This window comes from Heliconius melpomene, chromosome 6 (genome assembly GCF_056956725.1).
Source record: "Heliconius melpomene rosina isolate 202511_hmr_F chromosome 6, ASM5695672v1, whole genome shotgun sequence".
In the NCBI taxonomy this organism is placed as follows: Eukaryota; Metazoa; Arthropoda; class Insecta; order Lepidoptera; family Nymphalidae; genus Heliconius; species Heliconius melpomene.
The window spans coordinates 3,132,401-3,155,063 of record NC_140394.1 but is presented as its reverse complement, the minus strand read 5'-3'; the positions used below and the strand labels follow the sequence as shown (position 1 = coordinate 3,155,063).

The 22,663-nt window shown below is 32.1% G+C and overlaps 1 protein-coding gene across 3 annotated transcripts; it reads left to right on the top strand.

Annotated features, from left to right (window-relative positions):
* The first annotated feature begins 17,036 nt into the window (after positions 1-17,036).
* On the top strand, positions 17,037-21,306 carry LOC146538095 (uncharacterized). Of its 3 annotated transcripts, none has more exons than XM_085187375.1 (3): positions 17,037-17,212; positions 19,257-19,349; positions 20,442-21,306. In XM_085187375.1, exons 2-3 carry the CDS (start codon positions 19,309-19,311, stop codon positions 20,698-20,700), a joined length of 300 nt encoding a protein of 99 aa, XP_085043501.1. In that variant the 5' UTR covers positions 17,037-17,212; positions 19,257-19,308; the 3' UTR covers positions 20,701-21,306. The 3 variants fall into 3 exon arrangements, with proteins under 3 accessions (XP_085043501.1, XP_085043499.1, XP_085043500.1); XM_085187373.1 differs by having other exon boundaries at positions 18,700-19,349; XM_085187374.1 differs by lacking the exon at positions 17,037-17,212 and having other exon boundaries at positions 18,408-19,349.
* Positions 21,307-22,663: the final 1,357 nt, after the last annotated feature.

The window sequence follows — 22,663 nt, the reverse complement described above, 5'->3', positions numbered from 1 at the left end:
ACATGCAATTTATTCTGCCATGTTAATAACAACTGTCGTTGCTAAGCACCGGTTTGCAAAGTTTCTTTGTTGTTTTAAGAAAACGTCACCCAAAATGAACTTATATTTTGATATTCATCCTTATAAAAATAAATATATTATATTATATTTAATAAATATTCTTATAGTTCAAGCAGGCGTAGCCGCGTCCGGGTCCACTAGTAAGATATATAAACCAATCAATAAGCCTCATAAAATAATTTTCTGTGCTGACGCTCTGTCGCTGGCTTGTGCCAGACGTGACTTACGACGGCGCAATTTCGCCAAAGTTAGCATTATATGAAAACTCAATATCACTGTGATATTAGATATGATCTTTCTTTGAATACAATATTTCTTGTGAATAACATACTTAGTATTCTTAGAAATAAGAATTATATTTGATATTAAATAATAAATTAAACACAATTACAGTTTTACGACTAAAAGTGAAGAATGTGGAGGCTCTCATTCTTCACTTTTAGTCCTAATTCGGAACACTATCTGGAGAGTGCCGAGACTCAACGCTGGACTTACTATTTACAGAAAATAATGGGCATCTACTGTACATGTTATTGTGTTTTATAAAAAATATATATGTTGTGCTTGTTGTTTTTCATATAGCTTAGCTTTTAACTTAATGGAAACACTCAAATTATTTTACAAAACCTTTCAAACTGTGATGTTCAATGAAACAATGGAAACAATGAAGATTTTTTTAGCTTCTCGTTTTATTTCACATGTTATATTTATATACTTTAAGTTAAATATAATAATGAATTAAAATTAGTTTATTCTATTATGCCCTACGTATCTATATTAATATAATAAAACGTTAACACGTTACGTTAAAAAAAGAGAAGTTTGTTTAAACGCTAAGATCTCTAGAACTCGGTCGGATGTCGTTTTTGTTTATTTTATATAAAAGCTACATTATTCAGGTGTGCTATAGGCTATATATAACCTTAGCCTTATATAATGAAATAACAATAATTAGGAAAACCATCGTATATTGGACTACAAAAACATTCAGTTTCACTAGTACATTATAAAAAACTTTCCATTCCATACATTTTTTAACTATTCACATACCCCGTTAAATATTAACAAACAACATAAATCGACATATCCAATCGATTCCCCTACATCGAAGGAATCAACCTAAGCCTGTGCTCGTCAAAAGCAACGCAATAGTGCTACAGACGTGACGTTCAAAGCAATTTCGACTATATATTGGAACTCGACGAGAAATCAGTTTACGCATTGTTAATAGTTTTGTCCTGAACTTGCCAGTTCGGTCGCATGGAAACAAAATATGTACGGTAAAGGAGGATGCGAAACGACGCCCATTCTCATTAACCTCGACGCCGGCCCTTATTTCATACATTTTTTTCGTTCCTCCTTATATTTTCTATCCTGTTTATCGACGCAGTGATGGAAACGATATTGCTGCCAAATTTCCTACAAAAATCCATACAAAATAAAACCCAGTCTCGAATACATGTCGAAATTAAAAATAAAATAAAAGTTATTTGTACACTCAGCCAGTGCCAGTAAAGCAAACAGGGTTAAATAAAAATATAACTGCTTATACTACCGTTGGGACTAAAATTTCCATATCGCGTAAAATAGCATAGCTCCATTACGCCTTATAAGTTATTCATTTATAAATAAGGAGCACACTTATCTATGATAAATGTTGTTGGGGATAATATATAGCGGCATAAAATGAGGCTGGCTTTCGTAATTTCTTTAAAGCCTTTATTTTTTTCAATTTGTTGTTACACTAAGGCAACTATTAAGTTAAACGTTTTTTTCTTTAGAATCATAGTTTAAAATATTTGGAATTGGAAATTATAATGAAAATTCATTGGTATCCATTTATGATGATGATTTTATTTGTATTTAAAAAAAACACGCATAATTCGATAAAAAATATAAAATTATTTTAAAACAACAATAACGTTACAAAAATAATCTATAATTACACAACCCAATAAAACAAACAAAAAAGCATATATTTATATTTAATTAAATATAAAAAAATAAATCAATCAAAATAAATTAACATTCTACATTTTTTAACACACCGCTCGCTCGTTTTTACTAATGGCAACCCTACAGAAGGTCAACATTTAATCAATCACTCTCCGCTGAAATCCACGTATGTGTACATGACTTGAAATATGAGAGACCACCATTTTGTATTCAGTTCTATTCACAACAGTGACTTATTGGCCGCCAGATAGCTGCCAAAATTTATTATACGGTAAGTAATTTTGCAAATTGAGTCATCTGTTTAGTATTCGATGGAAATTCTTATCTTTAATAGCTTTCTTGAACGTATGTCTGGTAAATGAGGGGCCGTTACTTAACCGTGTTGCGGTTCTGCGTGTTACAATTTAAATAATTATTTGTTAATTACGTTTTATATTATTATAAAGATTTTCTAAATTAATATAAGCAGCAAATTACATAATATTTCCCTTATTGCTTATCTAATATAAGAATTAATTACCCATAACTTTTATTTTTTCCAGCCAGTCGTGAAGGGATGTGGGATCGATACTATTCAAGGAAATAAAATAGTTAGTATTTATTTTCATTTCCTCGCTCAAGAAGGAATGGAAGTGTTTTAATGTGAACAGAGTGCCTTAACACGGGAACCTATCCCAGGTTCCCTATGCCTACCCTGCTACGGAATACAGCGTGAACCTAATATATACAAAAGAAATGTACTTAACAACTATATTTATATTCAAGACTCATCTTTCGTGTAATAAACTCAGCCTTACAAGTCGTTTAATTATTAACCGAGACTTAAACACAAACAAGTGTTCTCGTACAGTACGGGGGCGTGTTTCACAATGAAGTGAAGAACGCTTTTATTCGTAGGCTTAAGTTCCATCGACTTGCTCTATAGTAGACACACGTTATATGACGGTATTCCTTTTGATTCACTTAGAATATTTGGCAACGCCTCAAAGAAATTTTAGAGGAATTTTGTTTTTTTTTTTTTTTTTTTTTTTTCATTTATTTATGTACCACACAAGAAAGAAAGTACAGAAAACTTATAACAATAGAAAAAATGTGTACAAAGGATAACTTATCTCTAATAGAGATCTCTACCAGAAACCCTTGGATGTAGGAGATGTCAAAAGAAATTATTCGGGTGCGGTATTTTAATATTACGTTAATAATAATAATAATAAACCTACATACAAATATTAATACACTATATTATAATATATAAATATATATAATACATAATATTAATAAATATTACTATACATCAACAACATATATAAACAAACATACTTATACAAACATACACACATACAACATATAAATATATACAATGACACAAAAGAGATGAAACAGGAAAAGAAAATTAATAAGGAAAAAGACAAAGCGACTACTAAAGATTCTAATTGAGATTAAGAAAATGTTGTTTTAATTTGATTTTAAAAGTATTTAGCGACGGATTGCCCGACAGTATAGAGTTAGGTAGTGAGTTCCATAAGCGCACTGCTTGAACTGTGAAAGATTTTTCATAAAAAGAGGTATTACATATAGGGTACTCAAGTTTTCTTTGAGTTACACATGAGCGTACCGGTCTTTCACTTGGAAGTGTCAATTGAAAACGCTCCCTTAAGTAAGAAGGAGAGGATGACTTTAAAATGTTAAAAAGCATAGTGAGAATGTGCAGGTTACGACGTAAACGCACAGGAAGCCAATTCAGTTGTCGACGGAAATCAGACACGTGGTCAAATTTGCGCAAGCCGAAGATAAAACGAATACACATATTCTGAAGTCGGTCAAGTTTGTCGAGAGCCTCTTCGTTAGCATCAGGATAACAAACGTCAGCGTAATCTAGCAGTGGCAGAAGAAGAGATTGAGCAAGAATGATTTTAGTGCGAATAGGTAAAAAATTTTGAAGGCGTTTAAGAGAGTGCAGAGAATAATGTATGCGTTTACTGATTACATTAATGTTCGGAGACCACGATAACTGTCTATCAATTATGAGACCCAAATTTCTTGCTGAATCAGACAACGGTATTATAGTCTCGTTTAATTTAATACAAGGCAAGGTGCTAAAATCTACTCTGGCACGTAATTGCCTACTGCCAATTATTAGAGCTTGAGATTTGGAGGGGTTAATAAGAAGGCCAAACAAAGTTGCCCACTCACTAATAAGTGCGAGATCAGTGTTAATGTTCAGAATTGCAGTGTTTAAGTCTTCAAGAGTGGCGTGTCTATATAGCTGTAAATCGTCAGCGTAAAGATGGTATTGACAAGATAGGATTTTGGTAATTTCATTTATAAAAATGGAAAAGAGCAGAGGAGAGAGTACGCCGCCTTGAGGTACACCAGTTACCAAATCAGCCCAGTCAGAGCAAAGCTCTCCGGTGTAGATTCTTTGCTTGCGACCCCGAAGATAAGAACGAAACCATTCAGTGGCAGCAGAAGAGATGTTAAGTGTGGAAAGGATACCAAGTAACACATCAAAATCCACAGAATTAAACGCGTTACTAAAGTCGAGTAAAATAAGTATAGTTAATTTTTTATTATCCATCGCGAAACGAATATCATCAGTAACTTTAATTAACGCTGAACATGTACTGTGTGATGGGCGGAAGCCGGACTGGAATGTATTTAAAAGATTGTTTTGGAAAAGATAGTTAGAAAGCTGTTGAAAAGCTGATTTTTCAAGGAACTTCGAAAGGACAGGAAGGATGGAAATAGGACGAAAGTGTGAAAAATGAATAGGATTAGATTGTTTAGGTAACGGGAGTACATGTGCACTTTTCCAGGCAGTAGGGAAAGAGCTTGACTCGAATGAGAAGTTTAGAATGTGAGTAATAATAGGAGTTACAAGATGTAGCACTAGCAGCAACATGTCACGACTTAAGTTATCACTTCCAACAGCTTTAGAGGAAGTAGATACGATACCCTTTCTAACTTCTTCTACTGTCACTTCATGGAATGCAAAAGGATCACAGTTAGGCTGGGTGGCCTGAGCCAGTTTTCGAAGACATAAAGTTTTATTGGATTTGGCCATACGCACGGGGGAAGTAGAAAAGTAACTATTTAGAGAATTCAAATCAATGGACTGATATGAAATGTTACGAGATTTACCCACGCCTAGTGACTCAAAGAATCTCCATGTTTGAGAAGGAGAGAAATTATCAATGCAGGAAGTTATATACCGGCGTTTTGCATCTCTACACAACCTGTTACACCGATTTCGCAGCTTTTTATAGACAGCAACATTCTCTGGACTCGGGTGCCACTTGCACTTTCTCTTGGCTTTGTCGCGTTTCTTCATTATTATTTTTACGTACGAAGTTAGCCAAGGGGCAGGCGGGCGTCTAAAACGGACTGGTTTAAGTGGTGCATGAGCGTTAAATAAAGATAATAAGTTATTGTTAAAAATGTCAACTTTTTCGTCAATGTCAGAAGATGAATAAAAATGAGACCAATCCATTAAACTAGCGTCTGAAGCAAACGAGTCGTGATCAATATGCTTATAGTTACGACGCATTAACACTTTGCCTCTTCGCTTAGGTAGTGATAAAGTGTAACTTACAAACAGGAGGTCATGGGAGGTTGTATGCAGACTTAACATGAACTATAGAAAAATAATAATTAATCTAAACTGGCGTTCAATATAAGTAAAATATGTATTCAATTCTATTAACATTATGGTGGAAATGAGTAAAAGTACTAAGAACTATTACTAACAATATAAATTGTACCCTCAGCTTTTTCTTTTTGGTGAAAATAGTTATCTTGTACTTTAAATATTACGGAAGTTAACGCCGTACCCTGCGTATTTATAGAGACGGTCAGATTCTCGAATACGAATTTGAGCATGCGACGAGATCTTAATTTTCACTGGGAATTAAATTTATTTAGATTTATTAAAAAGAATATTACCAAACAAAACAATTATATTCATTTACATGAAAATAAGCGACAAAAATCAAAAAATATATATGATACAGAGCTTTCTTCATGTTATGAAGTAAAGTCAACCCTAATATTGCAAAAAAGATTAATCCTCTGCGGTACATTTACAATATTACTTAGCGGACTTGATCACAATTTATTACTTTCTTACTTTTATGTAGAACACTTTTTCTAGATTTTTTTAACAAACCATAAACTAATGGTTTGAGTTTAATATTTATCTTCGTATTTAATTAGAAATATGTATTTTTTTTAAAAACATTGCCAAAATTACCCCACAAGTAATATTTTAAAAAAAAAATTGCTATATACTTTTGAAAGAGAATAATTTATCACTATTTTATAACGTCTATCGTTTAAACCTAACAAAGACTTTCAACTCGAAACAAAGTAAAGCTTATAAAAAGACAACAAACACATTAAAGACATCGTAAAACTGCTGCTAGCTACTTTTTCTATATATATTTTTACGACAACGTGGATGACAGTGCGACATAAAAAGTGAAATATCGACTTCTCACTACCGACGCCCTTTATGTGATTAGATGGAACCAAAATCTGATAGAAAAGTACGATACCTATTGACGCAGCTTTGAGGGCCAATTTTTACCTTTTATAGGTATCTTTTCTCGTATGATGTATCCACAACGATGTTACTATCTTTTACCTGCCTTTTATAAGAAAGATTCTTTGATTTTGGTCGTCAATTTCTGATGATTGTGAAAATTCTTTAACTCGTTTTTCTTTTCATTTTTGAAGTGCCATACCATATTTGGGAAAGAGAATATATTTATTTTGGAAACGTATAACAATTTTAATGTAGCGGGATTTGAACCCGCGCCCCTTAATAGGACGGTTTCCAGGTCCTATACAATTTTTTATATGTTTCCTAAATAAATATTTTGAAGTAATTTTATTACTTTTATCTACGTTGTTCGATTATAGTCATTCACATTCCATTACTAGGATTACCTCTGCGATAAGGCAGACATATGAATGATGTGGAAATGGACGTGTAGCTGGGTAGGCAGAGGGAACCTACGGTTAAAACAATCCGCATCACCCTCTGTTCAATTTTTAAGACATTACATATTGACTTGCGAACTTCAACGCCGCACTTTATTGCGTTTTATAAGAACCAAGACAAGAAAATGAAAATAGTTTAGTCCCTCCTATTATAAAATATGATATTTTCTTTAAAAGTATTAGTTTATTATTTATATTATCCATGTCCAATTTCACAACATTCATATCGGTTCGCTACAATGTGAGAAAGTTGAACGTATCAAAAATAAACCAATTCAAAACAAAAATATAAAAGAGAAATAATTTACGACAAAATATTTATAAATCCAAGATCTCCAGTGAGCTGTAGAACTTGCGATGCTTCTCTTGCGACGAGTTATGTTTGTCGTTATGTCAAAATGTTGTTTTACTTGCAACTTTTATTCTCGTATTTCTTACTCGTATATTATATAACCGAATGTAAAATGCACCTGTAATTTGTAATATATTGAGGATAAGTCTTATATTTTTTTATCAACTTCACGCTGTATCCCGCATACAGCAGGGTAGGCGGAGGGAACCTAGTGTTCCACACCGTTCCACACTTTCTGTCGAATTCTGTTCAGTGTTGAGTAGCAGAACTCAACGCCACGCTTTGCCTCTACACCAGAGCGAAGTAATGGAAATATAAACGTAAATAAATATTTAACATCATCGAGTGGGAATCGAACCCACAACCGTAGCGTTACAGTCACACCCTTGTGCCGCTGCGCCGCGAAGGCCTCAAATCTTAGAAATTTTGACCTAATTTTAAATATATGCTACCGAATGATGTGGAATTAGGTTACCAAATGTATATTTAAGGCATGTTGACTAATTTAGTTAGCAAATCATACTAATTTTCTATGAAATATGTAGTATTAAATATAACGAAATACTACATATACAATTTAACTATCATTTTAGTAATAAGAAGTGATTCACGTAACGTTTTGATACACTTTTATGATTCTTATAATAAAAAAAACCATGAAGTGCAAGTTGAAAAGTAATAGGTAGATAATAGATATGAACGTAATAATAGAGAACGTAACGTAGAACGTAATAATTGAACCCATAACTTCTGTCAGCAATAATTACTTAGCCTACATATCCTTAGATCTACGTATTATATAACATTCTACACCATAAAATAATAAGCGAGACGACAGAAACCGATCACACTGTCCCACGGAGCTCTTAGTTGAACAAACAGAACTAAATTCACGACCTTTCCGAAAGATGCGAGAATATAATATCTTTAAACAAAGACGACGAGATCATAACGTTTTCCACTCCAAGACTAATCCTCAGATAGTATTACGGACGTGACGTGCGCGTTACGGAAGTAAAAACACTGGTGGTGGAAATAAATCTTTACTCGTAAAATGGTAACTCCTGTATTCATTCGCACCTTGAATTTAAATGTATGCTTATATTTAGCTTTCGGGAAATACATTTTATTCATATATGTCGTGGTGGGTTTGATTCCCACTCGAGGAAAGTTCTGACACTCAACACGCAATGCCCTCAGAATATGATGGAAAGTGGAGAGTGGAGTATCTTAACACTAGATTCCCAATGTCTATCCTGCTACATGTGAAATATAGCTTGAAACTGAAAAAATGTACGAAATAATTCTAAATAAAGCAGACGTAGTAAAGATATCATCACGCATCGCTAGTATTTTAGAAGGGTCGCCCCTTCAGTAGAGGAAGGCTTATGACAAATAACTCCGCTTTCAATGAAAAGGTTGGTGGACTACGGTCCATCCATATCAACCTTCACCTTTTCTAACCAGCCTAGACAAACAGTATATCTACTGATTTTCTTGGCTTTTAAGCTGGATTTGTACAATTTAAAAAATATATTAAAAAACAGGTTCCAGCTGTACAGTAGAGAGTATTCATTAAAAAGTCACAATGGTTTCTAAATATGTAGCTATTTCAGAAAAATGATAATGATATGTTTTTAAATGAAACTCTTTTAATTGGTTAAATGGCGTATATTTTGGTATTCGTTAGGTGAACATGTCCGTCTCTATGGATAAATGGATTTTCAACTACTAAAATGAGGCCAGTAGTGGCCAAGCGGCCAAGCGACCAAGCGTGCGACTCTAAACGCGGCAGACTGTGGATTCGATACTTGCTTTTGAAAAATATTTAACATATTTTTTCTCAATCTAGCGACGACAAATCACGGCGTTGAGTTCTACCACTCAACACGCAAAAACTTCAGAATTCGAATGAAGATGGGGAACATGGGGAGTGACAACCAAGAAAATAAAAAAAATAATTTCATTTAAAAAGTGTTAAAAACGTGGAAACTGAAGAAGTAGGATAATCTAGAAATATCCCACCGAAATAAATTACCAATTTTAATCTCTGTCAAAGGACAGCTTAATAAGAAAATCCAGGTGGAATTCAGCCTTGTTACTAATAGTGATGGTACGTCTGGAGTTCCTGACATATGTATCGGTATAACGAATGAGACTACAAATCCTTTGTAGAGAACGGATATAAATGACCTCATGAGTTTGCAGTTATGAATATGTTGACCATACCTTTGTAGGGACAGCAACGTAAATGTTTTTCTTAAATGTTTTTAAACTTATTTGAGATTTAAATTGTATTTTTTTAAATATTTTAATTGCTAATTAACCTATATATAAAGTTAGATTGTTATAACATAAGTAACTTACAAATAATTTATAATAATAAACTTTATGTTAATACTTGATGTTCAATCAAATCTGCTATAGAATTGTCAAGGCAGTACAAAAACTAATAGTTCTAAGTATTTAAAAATATATTTCTCATGCCCAGTGTGGTTAGATACATCTGGACTGTTTGCTGCCATTATTAGAATCAAATGATATTTAAATAAAATATTTAATTGAGTTTGAATTTAATACATAATAATATTTAGCAGGATTAATAATTAACAAAGAAAATATCTAGAAAAATGTTAATCTTCTCCTGTTTAAAATAACAACTCCCCTTTTTTCATACAAAATAATTGTTTATAAATTAAATTATGTTTTCCCATCAAATAACCAAACATTGTGGCTACCTCAGTATCAACCTCCATGAAGATTAGACGTACGTTAATTTGGAACAGGTAGGCTAAGTGATACGGACATATTATGCAAAACAGGGAAAACTTGACAGATGAGTTTGTGCACAGCGTATGTTATTAAAGTCCTTCGTCTATTTTCATATACATATATACTATTCTCATACTACGATATTATATATTAAAAATTTAAGGATAGTATCATTTTTTTCGTCTAGCACTGATAATAGAAGAATATCGTTCGGTAATTTGGATATACCTGAAAGCGACATTGTTTTCAAATCGACAAAGAAGGGTGCCTAAACACTATCTATTTCTTTTTTTTTTTTTGCGTAAAGACAGGAGATGAGTAAAAATTTAAAAGTACTTATAAATACTAAATACTTTCAAATATTAAAAAGTTCATACTAAAGTAAAAATGTTTGAAGGTAACCAATATCAATATAGCAGCAGTCTACACCCTAAATATTCTGACGATATAATGTGACAGAGGAAGAGGAGGATAAATGAATTATTGAATATTAACATTAATAATTGTTTCTCGTAATTCAATTACATTCATCAATGTCACTTTCGTCCATGACTTATTCATAAGGCATTACAGTTCTATTTGAAGGGTCGAAGCATAAATATAAGGAGGCCAGTTTATGAATATAGACGCACCTGTATTCCGACTTTATTACTTGGCGACACTCATAAAATTACCATAACAACCCAATTCCTGACACAACATCACTATTTGCGAAAAATATCGGTTTAATATTGCTATTATTACTATGAAACTGGAAACTTTGATTTGAATTTCAATGGACTGTAATCTAAAAGTTTGATAAAACTTATATAAAAATATTTTAATTTTAAGTAAAATAAGGAACTTCAAATGTTACGAAGAAATTTTTTATACATTTTTGTTGTTATTATTGCAATTATTTTTTGTTAAAATTTAATGCAGCGGAATTTGAACTCGCGCCTCTTGAACCTATCCAAACACTCTAACTACTAATTAAAATACGTTCCTATCAAGCTACGTCGAAATTCTCATACAAGCGTATTGACTTACTCGTATTTATTATGTTATTAGCATCTCTTTAGTAAGATTTTTAGGAATTATCTCATTGTTAATTGCTTACAATTATCATTTGAAAAAAAAGAAAGAATATTTAAAAATATTCTTTTTATATTTTTAAAATTCTTTTCCACGCTTAGGAAAGAAAAAAAATGGTATAAACAATAATTTACTATATTAAAATTAAAATATAAAAGAAAAATACTACAAAAATCGAATAAAAAGACGACATTAACTTTAAACGAACCTTCAAACCTGTTACACATATTAAATCCATATTATGTATAGATCCCAATACTCATCTCATATATTATTCAAATATCCATTGGAAATAGGTAAAACGCGAATGACGACACATCTGCTACATCGTCTCTTCATTTAAAGCTAGAGCGAACAAAATTCTTTATTAGAGCACAGATGTTGAACGAATTCGTAATTGGCGGGCACCTTAAATATTTTCTTCACAATTTTAGAACTACCATTCGCAAAAATCTGGATAAGTGGCACTCCGGTGCTGTGCGGTTTAGGAGGAACTTCCTCGCACGCGCCACCAAATGTGGAATGGCTTAACTGCGGCAGTGTTTCCAGGTGGATATAACCTGGGTATCGTAACCTGGGTAAAAGCGCATCTATCTCCAGTTTAAAGGCCAACAGCTGTAGCTCCTCCGTGATCACTTACCATCTGATAATTCTTACGCTCGTATGCCCTGTCTTTTTCCATAAAAAAGAAGAAATTAGAAATTATTTAATTACCACGTCTTATAGTCGTTTATGCTCGTTGAAATCCCCACTCAAGAGAATGAACTATTATTTATTAATATTTCCATTTCTTCGCTCTAGAACCAGGATAAAAGCTCGCAGTTGAGCTCTGCCACGTTCCGAAAAATAGGGAACGGAGTGTCTTAACATTAGATTCCCTCTGTCTACCCTGCCGTAAGCGGGATACAGCGTGAAGCTGATTTAATTTGATTTTAGCGTCTTATAGTCTTGAGGCAATTTATCACGCTTCATCATGGTTCAAAGTACATACTTAAGTATGCAGAACTTTGTTAAAAATTTCTTTGCCTAGCGAGGAGCGAGATTGCGCAGCAGGTAGGTAATCCGCCTAGCTGCGCTCTAACGCGTTCAGAAAATTTGTCTATTGTTATATTTTATACGGTCTTTGTGTTCTTTACTTACATGATATTTACATTGCTTTTTGAGTGAAATTTGTTATGTGAAGTGTATAGTAAAAATGACTCAACTTTTTATTTAAGACTGTAGAATTACGGCGTTGAACTCCGCTATTACACACACAATGTGTTGTGAATTCAGCGGAAAATGGGAAGCGGAAGTGTCTTAATGGGGATGGAATCTCTTAACACTAATTTATGCTGTGAGCGGGATTCAGCGTGAATATATAAAAATGTAGTATTTGTAATTAATTGCTATTATAACCTAAAAATATTCTATATATAAATGTAAACTGAATCTGAAGTCAGTGTTGAATATCTTTACAACGTAAATACTACAGATTCCTCGCTAGCAACAAATCGGCCAAAATAGAATATAATATCCATTAATTTAGCAATTTCGGGGTATAGATAATTTCTATTAAGAAAATTACACCTTAAGGCCATTCAGCGCGAGTGTGCTCGGCAGTTACACTAATTAATTTCCTTAAATCAAAACAACGGCCCCAAACTCCAACGAACGCGGTTCTCTTTAAATTTAATTACAGAGGGACGAGAATATTCGAAAGGAATTTTCTTAACCCTGTACTTTTTTATGTTTACTTCTATCTGGGTTACCTTTTTAGTTAAAAATTGTGGTATTGCATACTTGCAAACCTAATGATAAGACACTCCGTTCCCGTTAAGACACTTCCGTTCCCAATAAACCGGGTCCACGAAGACCATTTTACTTTAACACCAACTGAACTGGTAGTATAAATCAATATTTTCTTGAATCACATTCAGCTATCGTATGTCACATATTTCATGTCATAAATCAATATTTACTTGTTATATATAATAGAATTTTCTTGAAGGCTTGCGGGGAAATTTACGACGGATATTTTTAACAAGATTTGGCAACAGCACAAATTTCATTGCGGAATTCTGCAGATATTTTAATTTCTAGACGTCTATCCGCAACATCGCGCTCTATAGCGACACTAAGAATGAATTGTTGACGTAAAAGTGGACTTATCTATATAATATACTTATATTTAAACATAGTACATGAATATAAGTACCTAATATAAAAAGTAGCTATTTATTTTTTCTTTACCGCCTGGTGGACAAATCGCAGCATTGAGTTAAAACACTTAACAAGCAGTGCCAGGAAATTTAGGCGGGAAAGGTAATTTAGGTAATACAGAGTATAAATAAAAATAATAACTTAAATACACGATAACTGAATGTCATCATGAACATTGGTAACATGTTGACATTTTAATTAATATTATATTTACATAATTTATATTTGTAACTGTGGTAATTGAATTGTAAGGTATAAAAAGTATTTTAAAAAAAAAGTTTTTGTATTTAATATCCAACAAAAATACTTTGACATTTTGTAACAGTTATAAAGCGCTGTATAAAAGAAAATTTCCATTCATTTATTTCGGTTGCAATATAAAAGTTACACAAAACAACTACAATCTGAAATAACAGCCAAATTTAGTATAGTCTCAATAATATAGAAAAATATTTTTCTCTTATAGACATTTTTTCTTAAATTCTTCTTTTTCAATAAATTACGTAATAAATTACAAAAAATGTTCTTATATTCCTTAAGTACATACTAAAACAATTTTTTATCATATTAGTGGTATGAGAAAAGAATGCAATATTCGACGACCCGGCATCTGTATGAGAGACCCAACTCTTACGATCCAATACCGATGATCGCTATTTTCATGCACTATATAATATTTATATATTTTTTTTATACTTTCGTATTTTTATCGAAATAATTTACCTGCAACGGATGGCTTATAATAAAAATAAAATTAAAATAAATATTAGGAACTAAATAAAATTTAATATTTAAGTATTTAATTCTTTTATCACGAGATTCAGGATCTCCTGTAAGCTATTGAAAACCCAACTCCAAAAAATATTTTTTTAATTATTACAAATTACAGATTATATAGATATTTTTTAAATTATCAAATATGTATCAAAATAAGGTAAAAGTTACATTTAAAAAAATAAAACCACTATATTATCATTCTTTACATAGTAAAAAACGAAATCGCTTCTGACCAGTACCTATACTTAAATCTTAGAAAGTATCTACGTATTGAATTTTATTGGCATTACTAATTGAAATTTCTAGAACAAGGTAAAATACATATAAATATATAATACACGATTATAGTAGAGTGTAAGGTAAAACTGAGAATATCAATAATATTTGTTGTGATGTCTCCCATATTAACCCACCCACGTACGTACCCACGAACTTAACACTAGTTTACAATATATCAATGAATTATACGAAGTACAAACCAGATACAAAAAAAAAATGTCTGGGACTCTCGTTTGCCAAAAAACGTATGTGAGTCGTTTCCATCGCCTGCCAGTTATTCTGCTGTCGAGCGACAGTTTGCATACAAAATTACATTTAAATTTAAAGAACAATTTAGACAGCCGTTCTCTTCGTCTCGACGTTTTATTAACAAAAGAACAATAAAATATATTCATAGATTACTTTTTGTAAGGAACATTTGGTTATAACTTTCAGAATGTATATTATAATTTTTAAAATGTTATAAATGTATGTTAAAATTTAACTATTGTGCAGTGTTCCCAAAAAATATTAAGATCATATTAAATCAATAATATGTTGCAAAAAAGAATATAATAATATATATTTTTTGAAATTTAATAAAATTCGGTGGATCCTCACAGTTTAACCTCATAACCATAATAGTAACCCGCAATAGGTTAATATAACAGAATCTAATGGCGGTAATAATATTCAATTTGCTATATAAAATCCTAAATTCCTATTATTTCTAACATTATACTGGCCTTAATTTTTAGCACGTACTTACAATGTTAATAAAATAACCGACTTCTGCTACAAAGCTTATACATTTATTAAATGGTTATTCCTGAGTGGGTTCTATGTGGTATTAATAGATTTTTTAGTCAGATCATTGGCTGAAATTGAATTTTCACAGAAATATCCAGGATAAATATCAAGGAGTGAAATTTATCACTTTAATTCACAATATTTTTTTTCGTTTAACACGTAAATGCATATAAACAAGTTATATACGTGTATTTACAGCCTTCACTTTATAGAGGCCAGTCGCGACGCAAGGACACAAGCGTGTGACTAAATATGTAAGCTCGATATATTGTGAGTTCGATTCTCACTCGAGAAAATTAATTATTAAGTATTTTATTTTTTTTGTTCTGGCTCCAAAGAAAAGCGTGGTGACTCGCCACTCACCTCGCAATGCCTCATGAATTCAGCGGAAAGTGGGACACGAAAGTGTTTTAAAGAGATCGTAACACTATGTTCCCAGGCTCCCTCCGCCTATCCTGCTATATATAAGCTACTGCGTAAAGCTAAAAAAAAATAAAGTCTTTATTTAGAGTATTCGAATAGCTAATTAATGATAATAATATTTTAGAAAGTTTTTTAATGATTTCGAATGTCAACAACTACATTACTTGCAAATATGTAGGCACAATATATACATACTTATACCTAAATACAATTTTTAAATTAAATTTCTAACTAAATAGGTGGGGGACACCGTATTGCCAGTAACGCTGTTATTGAAAGCTAATAAAAGAGAATTTCGGAAGGAGGCAGAACATTCATTACCGGCGTTCAGCCCCGCCGCCGAATTTGTTATCAACCAGCTAATATTCCAATCAACGGGGCGTCTTCACTTGGGGGGAGCAAACGACGTTATATTGATAGATATAAAAGCTCTTTGCATAGCGTAAATCAGTCTTTCCGCGGGTGTTTAGGGGAGGAGGATGTTTACAAATAAATTAAGAAATGATAAAGTGTGTTTGTATATATGAAAAAACTGTTTTTTTAGTTTTGAAAGATAGATAATAAGTATTTATTATATAGAAATAGTGTAAAAATATATAAAGACCAAAAGTATAACAAATGAATGCTCACATAACTTTTAACTGCTACATGCATGGATGGAAATGGAAATAAAAATTACTTTGTCCATTTTATTTATAGTTTAATTTATTCATATTTTCGTGAATTAATAATAATAGTGAACAAAACTGGTAAAATATTTAATAATATATTTATTCAATATTTTTCCCAGTTATCAATTTAGATATTACTATATTAACAGAGTAAAACTTCAACAGAGTGAAATTAATAGAGGAGTGTACGTAGTACGTGTGTAGAGTTGTGTACGAGAATTCCTCTACTAAAACTTTTTGATAGGTCCTCGTTAAAGTCATCTTTGAACTATTGCCTTCTGAAAATCATAACTTCAAAACTTCAGCTTTACGTCATAGTATTGGATAGTACTTTTTAAAATATCATATGTTTTTTGTTAATATATCTGAATTGAATGAAAAAAATATACTTTATTATACAATAATTCTCAGCTTTTTATGTAAACAATAATTAACTAAAACCTCAAAATAAACAACTTAGATAACTAAGCCAGCTTTAAAATAAAAACAAATAAAATGATTGTTTATTACGATTGATTATTATCAAAATTGAAATTTATTATATATGTTATATATATTTTTACATACATTATTTACAAAACAAAATGTATATATAGCTTGTGATACCACAGAGAATATAAGACATCACAGAGTAATTACCAAACCGACAAGCCAAGTGCGATTGGCAGATCGAGCTCGTGCTCCGAGCCTGTGACAGATAAAGGCCTGCTAATTAATATCGACGAGCGTGGCCGTTCAGGCATTTTAGACTGACCACACAATGCCCGTATAGTGAAGGTATTTCAGTGTATGCTGAAACATCCGTAAAATTATATTTATAGTGTTAGTTGCAGAGCAGTTCTAATTAACGTTATAGGTAAGTACCTGAAATTGTCGTATTAATGTGGCATTTATATTAATCATGATATGAATGATATTTAGTAAATAATCAGCTTCAAGCTGTATCCCGCACACAGCGAGGCATGCAGAAGGAACCTAGTGTTAAAACACTCCGTTCCCCACTTTCTGCCGAATTCTGGAGGCATTGCGTGTTGAGTGGCAGAACACAACGCCGCGCTTTACTTCGACACCAGAGCGAAGAAATGGAAATATAAACGTAAATAAATATTTCACTTCCTCGAGTGGGTATCGAACCCACAACCGTCGCGTTACAGTCATGCCATTATGCCGCTGCATCACGACGGCCTCAATTATATTTAATGCAAATATTTTATTATCATTTTCTCAAAAACTTTTCCTTAATTTAAAGTTTTTTTATAGATAGGCAATTTGTAAGTGTACTGAGTTAAGCCTCTGCGTAAATAATGTAACAAAATCTCTCTGTGATTTCAAAACGGAAATTTTTGTTTTCTTATAATACATAGAACTCTACAATTATGAATGTATTTCTCATATACACCTCGTAATAATAATATACTATTATTATATTATTTTAATCTAAGACTATATGTACTGTTGGTGACCTAGGTAATAAAAAATAAGTAGGTACATACTCTAATGAAAAATAAAATTATACATTAAATTATATAACTAAGTTTTCCGGGACCACAGTTTTTATCTACATAGTAAGTAATAGTTAATGACGTGCAATGCAAAAATTCTGGGGAAAGTAGAGAAGGGAAGTGCCTTAATGGGATCAGAGTGTTTTAACACCAGGTTCGCTCTGCCTTTTTTTCATCATACATTTTCAAATACAATTTAATGAGAAATTTAATCGTAAACAATTATAGAAATAATTATACATCTAACATTCGTATATTAATAGGTAAATGCGGTAGGTCGTTAGAGAATCTCTAAGGATGCGGTTTGCTGGTATTAATTATTATCAAGCCAATGTTCCAATTGAACGCTCGAGACTCGAACGTAGCGGCGGAAATTTATTTCAAATGTCATTTTGCAGCAAAGTTTTATGGAGCTAGCTTGGAATTTCCTCATAAAGATTTTCTACTGCTTCTGGTTTTTGATAAAAATAAATATATTATTAATAAGATATTTTTTTTATTTATACAAAAATATTTTAAAATGCTTCTTAACTATCTGTATAATACATATTTTTAAATATCAAAATAAATTTCACAAAACCATATAACAAAGATTTCCAAACCCATTTAACCGTTTCAAAACTTCAGAAGATTTTTTGAAGCTGGGCAGTAGACTAAATTCTACTAATGAATGATTTCAAAAAAACAAAGCCAAAAATATAAAACAATTCTCTCCCATAATCTAAGATGGCACGTCACATACACAGCCAACGTAAAATTAAATTTCTCAATACAAATCGCCAACTAAATTGAAAGTCACTTGAGAAATGATTTTCTAAAGTATTATTATTGCTTCCTACAGATTTCTGGAATTTTCAAATTGATGGCACTTGATGACATTCACTTCTTTTATAATATGGGGCAGGTCGTTGCGCAGAGGCACAACCATGCTACAGGATGTGGGTTTGGTTTCCATGGCAATGGCTTAATGGGGACGGAATGTCTTATCAGGGTTTCCAGGTTCCCTCTGTCTATCTTGCTATGTGCAGGATACAGCGTGATGCTAAAATAAACAACTGTACAAGAAGAAAAATTTTACAACAAGAAAAAGAGGACTTTTGAAGAAAAATGTTACAGCAATAACCATATTTTATTATATATGTATGTAGGTATAATATTATATTTTTTATGTCTTTAGTTTCTATATTGGAAATTGAAACTTTTATATCCGAAATAAACGAGTTGCGTTTATTTAAAAAAAAAAATGCATAACGTTATTTTAGTTTACAAATTCATACTGATCCCAACAACGGTAATTTGTATTACCCAACAACAACAAGCCAGGTCAATTTGATACTTTTTTTGTCTTTAAATATATTAAAACTAACAATTAAAATATACATATTTTTCTTTTTTAAGATTATTAGAAGCAGTAAAAATAGCAACTGACGTATTCGTCAATTTTAAAACTATGTATGAGAATTGTTTCGAAACAGCGATGCCAAACCTACGGTAAGACATGAAATAATGATAATATATTCTAGTTTACGAATAAAAATATAATTTAAATAAATTCTCCAATTAATATAGCTTTATACTCTACTTAATCTTTATATAAAAGATCTTATTCCGTTCTTTTAAAACTATGTACTAATAAAATATATTAATATTAATTTGGCATAAAATAGGTAAGCGTGTCAAGTTGTGGGTTTGAAGTAAATGTATGTTATATATTCTCGCTCTAGTAACAGACAGCGCGGCGTTGAGTTCCACCACTAAACACGCAACACCTCTAGAATTGGGCGGAAAGTGGAAAACGAAAGTGTCTTAATGGGAACGGAGTATCTTAACACTAGGTTCCAGTCTACTGCTACATGCGGCACACGGGGAAAAACTAAAAAAATGCTACCAGTAAATTCGTTCATATTATAAATTCTCAAGGAATATATCAAAATTGGAACATGTGAAAAGAAATCATAAATTAGATCCGAAGAGGGTAACGTAATAAATCAGACTCAATGGTTACGCACACTATTGACTATACCCAACCTATTTGGGTATAAGAGTTATATGTTATTCAAAAAATGTAGCATACTGAGTATCCCATATGGTGTTGCTGAAAATCATTACTATTCAGTTCAAAAATATTGTATAATAAATACTAGTAAGTAATCATAAGAAGAAAGGTCCTCGAATGGCGACCACGCCTCGGCAAAAGGAGTACAGGCCGCCCTCCAACCAGGTGGACCGACGACCTTAAGAAGACAGCGGGAACCCGCTGGATTTAAAGGGCGCAGGACCGGACGGAGTGGCGAGCATTGGGGGAGGCCTATGTCCAGCAGTGGACCTTAAAAGGCTGATAGATAGATAGAAGTAATCATAGAAATAAGAATGATATTTACAAATTTATGGATATACCCACTTGACGCAAAATTTTCAAGATATTGCGTGTTGCGTGGCGGAACTCACCGCCGTCGTTTTGTCTTGTTACCAGTGCTAGGTAATGCAAATAATGATTGCATTTGAGTGAGAATCGAAACCACTACCGTCGCGAGTATACACCACGACGGTTACATATATATTTATAATTATACCACATTTCAGTTTTGTAACCGACGATCTCAACAACTATATCAACGAGTTTTCGAGAACAACTGTGGGCTTAGCACCAAGATTTACATCAAACCGGAAGTTCTTCCTGAACATGATATCACATCCTAAGTTCAAAAACTTGTTGGCCGCGGACACGGCCGCGGTACAAAAGAGCATGGTTGATAAAATGAAGTTCTGTGACGAATCTTCGCTAGATATGGACGTGCTGAAACAACTTTACGATAGAGAAGTTGATCAAACGAGATTATAGATTATATTCGAAAATTGTATTATGTTATTTTTTGTAAATTAAAAATTATATCAAGACACGCGCTAGTTTGTCCAGCCAAGATAAAATTTGAGCCATTTCGAAGCCATTTCAAACTGCTTTTGGACCCTTCATAGCTCCATAAGCCAATTAATCTACATGCATGAAATTTATCGCATTTGTTAAAACCCAAATATGGGTGCCGAGTTCTCCCGGGATAAAATCCAAGCTCTTATAAACTTTACTTGGCTATGACCAGCCACCAAACGAAGTATCAAATGAATAGTCCAGTACAAGCTGAAAGTACACGTATTTGCAAAATTTAATAAAGCCTGTACCTACGTAAAAATTTAGAACTTGAATTTTATTCCGAGTGAACACAGAACTCTACACTCATGTAGATATCTTACTCTTTTGTTGGTGGATACGAGAATTTACTAATCGCATTATTTAATATTTTACTTGGCACTCATTTCACAAATAGCTTATAAAAATATCTTATAATATTTAGATATTTGTAGCTTTTTGCTTATCATATTTATTCAATATAAAAATTTTCATTTTGAGTACACATGTTTGTATGAACAAGATAAATGAGATAATGTGCGAGCTTCATTCTTAATTTATTAACATTACCTATTTACCTACAAATTCATTACCATTAAGACACGTTGTTCCCCACTATTATATGTAATATAAATCACAAAATAACCACAAATTCCCAAAGAAGCACGAGATAATTAAATAAAATCTTAAAATAAACATATCAAATATAAACTATATTCAATTCTAAACTCAAATTAAGTTCAAAACTAAATCAGTGAAAGTTCAACGAGGCTTAACAATTTTGAGATTACCTTTATTATCCAGCATATGTAGCGAATTGGGATGAGAGCCTCATTTGTAACCTTATTACAAAGGCGCTCGACGAGCGACGCTACGGTAAATGGAGTGCAGGTCGACAATACTGTATAATAGTGGCCATAATTTTCTCCAAATGTTTGTTTTATACCAGACCGGGTTTTGTAAGCGCAAAATACGCTTAGTGGCCATTCCTAAATGTTATCGAATAAGCCCCGAATCTTAATAGTGTTTTACGTTAAATAGATACACTTTGTTTTGAAGTGGTATATTTATTTTAACGATTTTTTTTTTTTATTTCAATATTAAATTTATAATTAAATTCTTTTTATCACTAATTTTACGTACTTGTGACTGTACTTTTACATATTGACAAAATGTCAGGTGGTAAGTATAAGAAAATACTTATAATAACCATAATTTATTGTTCCTATTTCACATAAGTATACACACTTCAAACACTTTACACAGCACACTTAACACTTTTTCTATATAACACTTTACACTTATACACGTTTTAAAACGTATAGTTCCAACAATGACACTGATTTTAAATACTTGAACACCGTCACAATTTTACACCTTACGAAAGATAGAATAACGACTGACTCTATCCCTCACAAACGTTTTGTAGCCGCTATCTTCCTCTTTTATAAATAATTATGTGGGTATTATTATTGTATTTTCTGTAAAATACCGTCACACTGACAATTGTCTTACAATATGATGTATAAAAAAAAATATCTCGCACTTCAGGGTACGCAGAAGGAACCTAGTGTTAGATACTCCACTCTCTATTTTCCGCCGAATTATGTAGGAATTGTTAAATGGCGGAAATCGACCCCGCGCTTTGCCTCAACACCAGAGCGAAGAAATGAAAATATAAATTTAAATAAATATTTCATTTCCTCGAGTGAGGATTGAAGCCACATCCAGTAGCGTTTACCGTCACACATTTGTGCACTTTCGCCACAACTTGCCTGTTTTGTTAAATGATGATGTACTATAATTTAGAATTTAGATTTTATAGATTTTTAAGATTACAATAATAAATAAATGTACATTTTTGGATAGCTGTTTTAATGAATTCCAATAACAACAATTT

Excerpts from the sequence above, each read along its gene's own strand:
- LOC146538095 (XM_085187375.1), top strand. The coding sequence starts at position 19,309 with ATGTATGAGAATTGTTTCGAAACAGCGATGCCAAACCTACG. Across the intron at positions 19,350-20,441 it reads ACAGCGATGCCAAACCTACG|TTTTGTAACCGACGATCTCA; the intron begins GTAAGACATGAA and ends ACCACATTTCAG.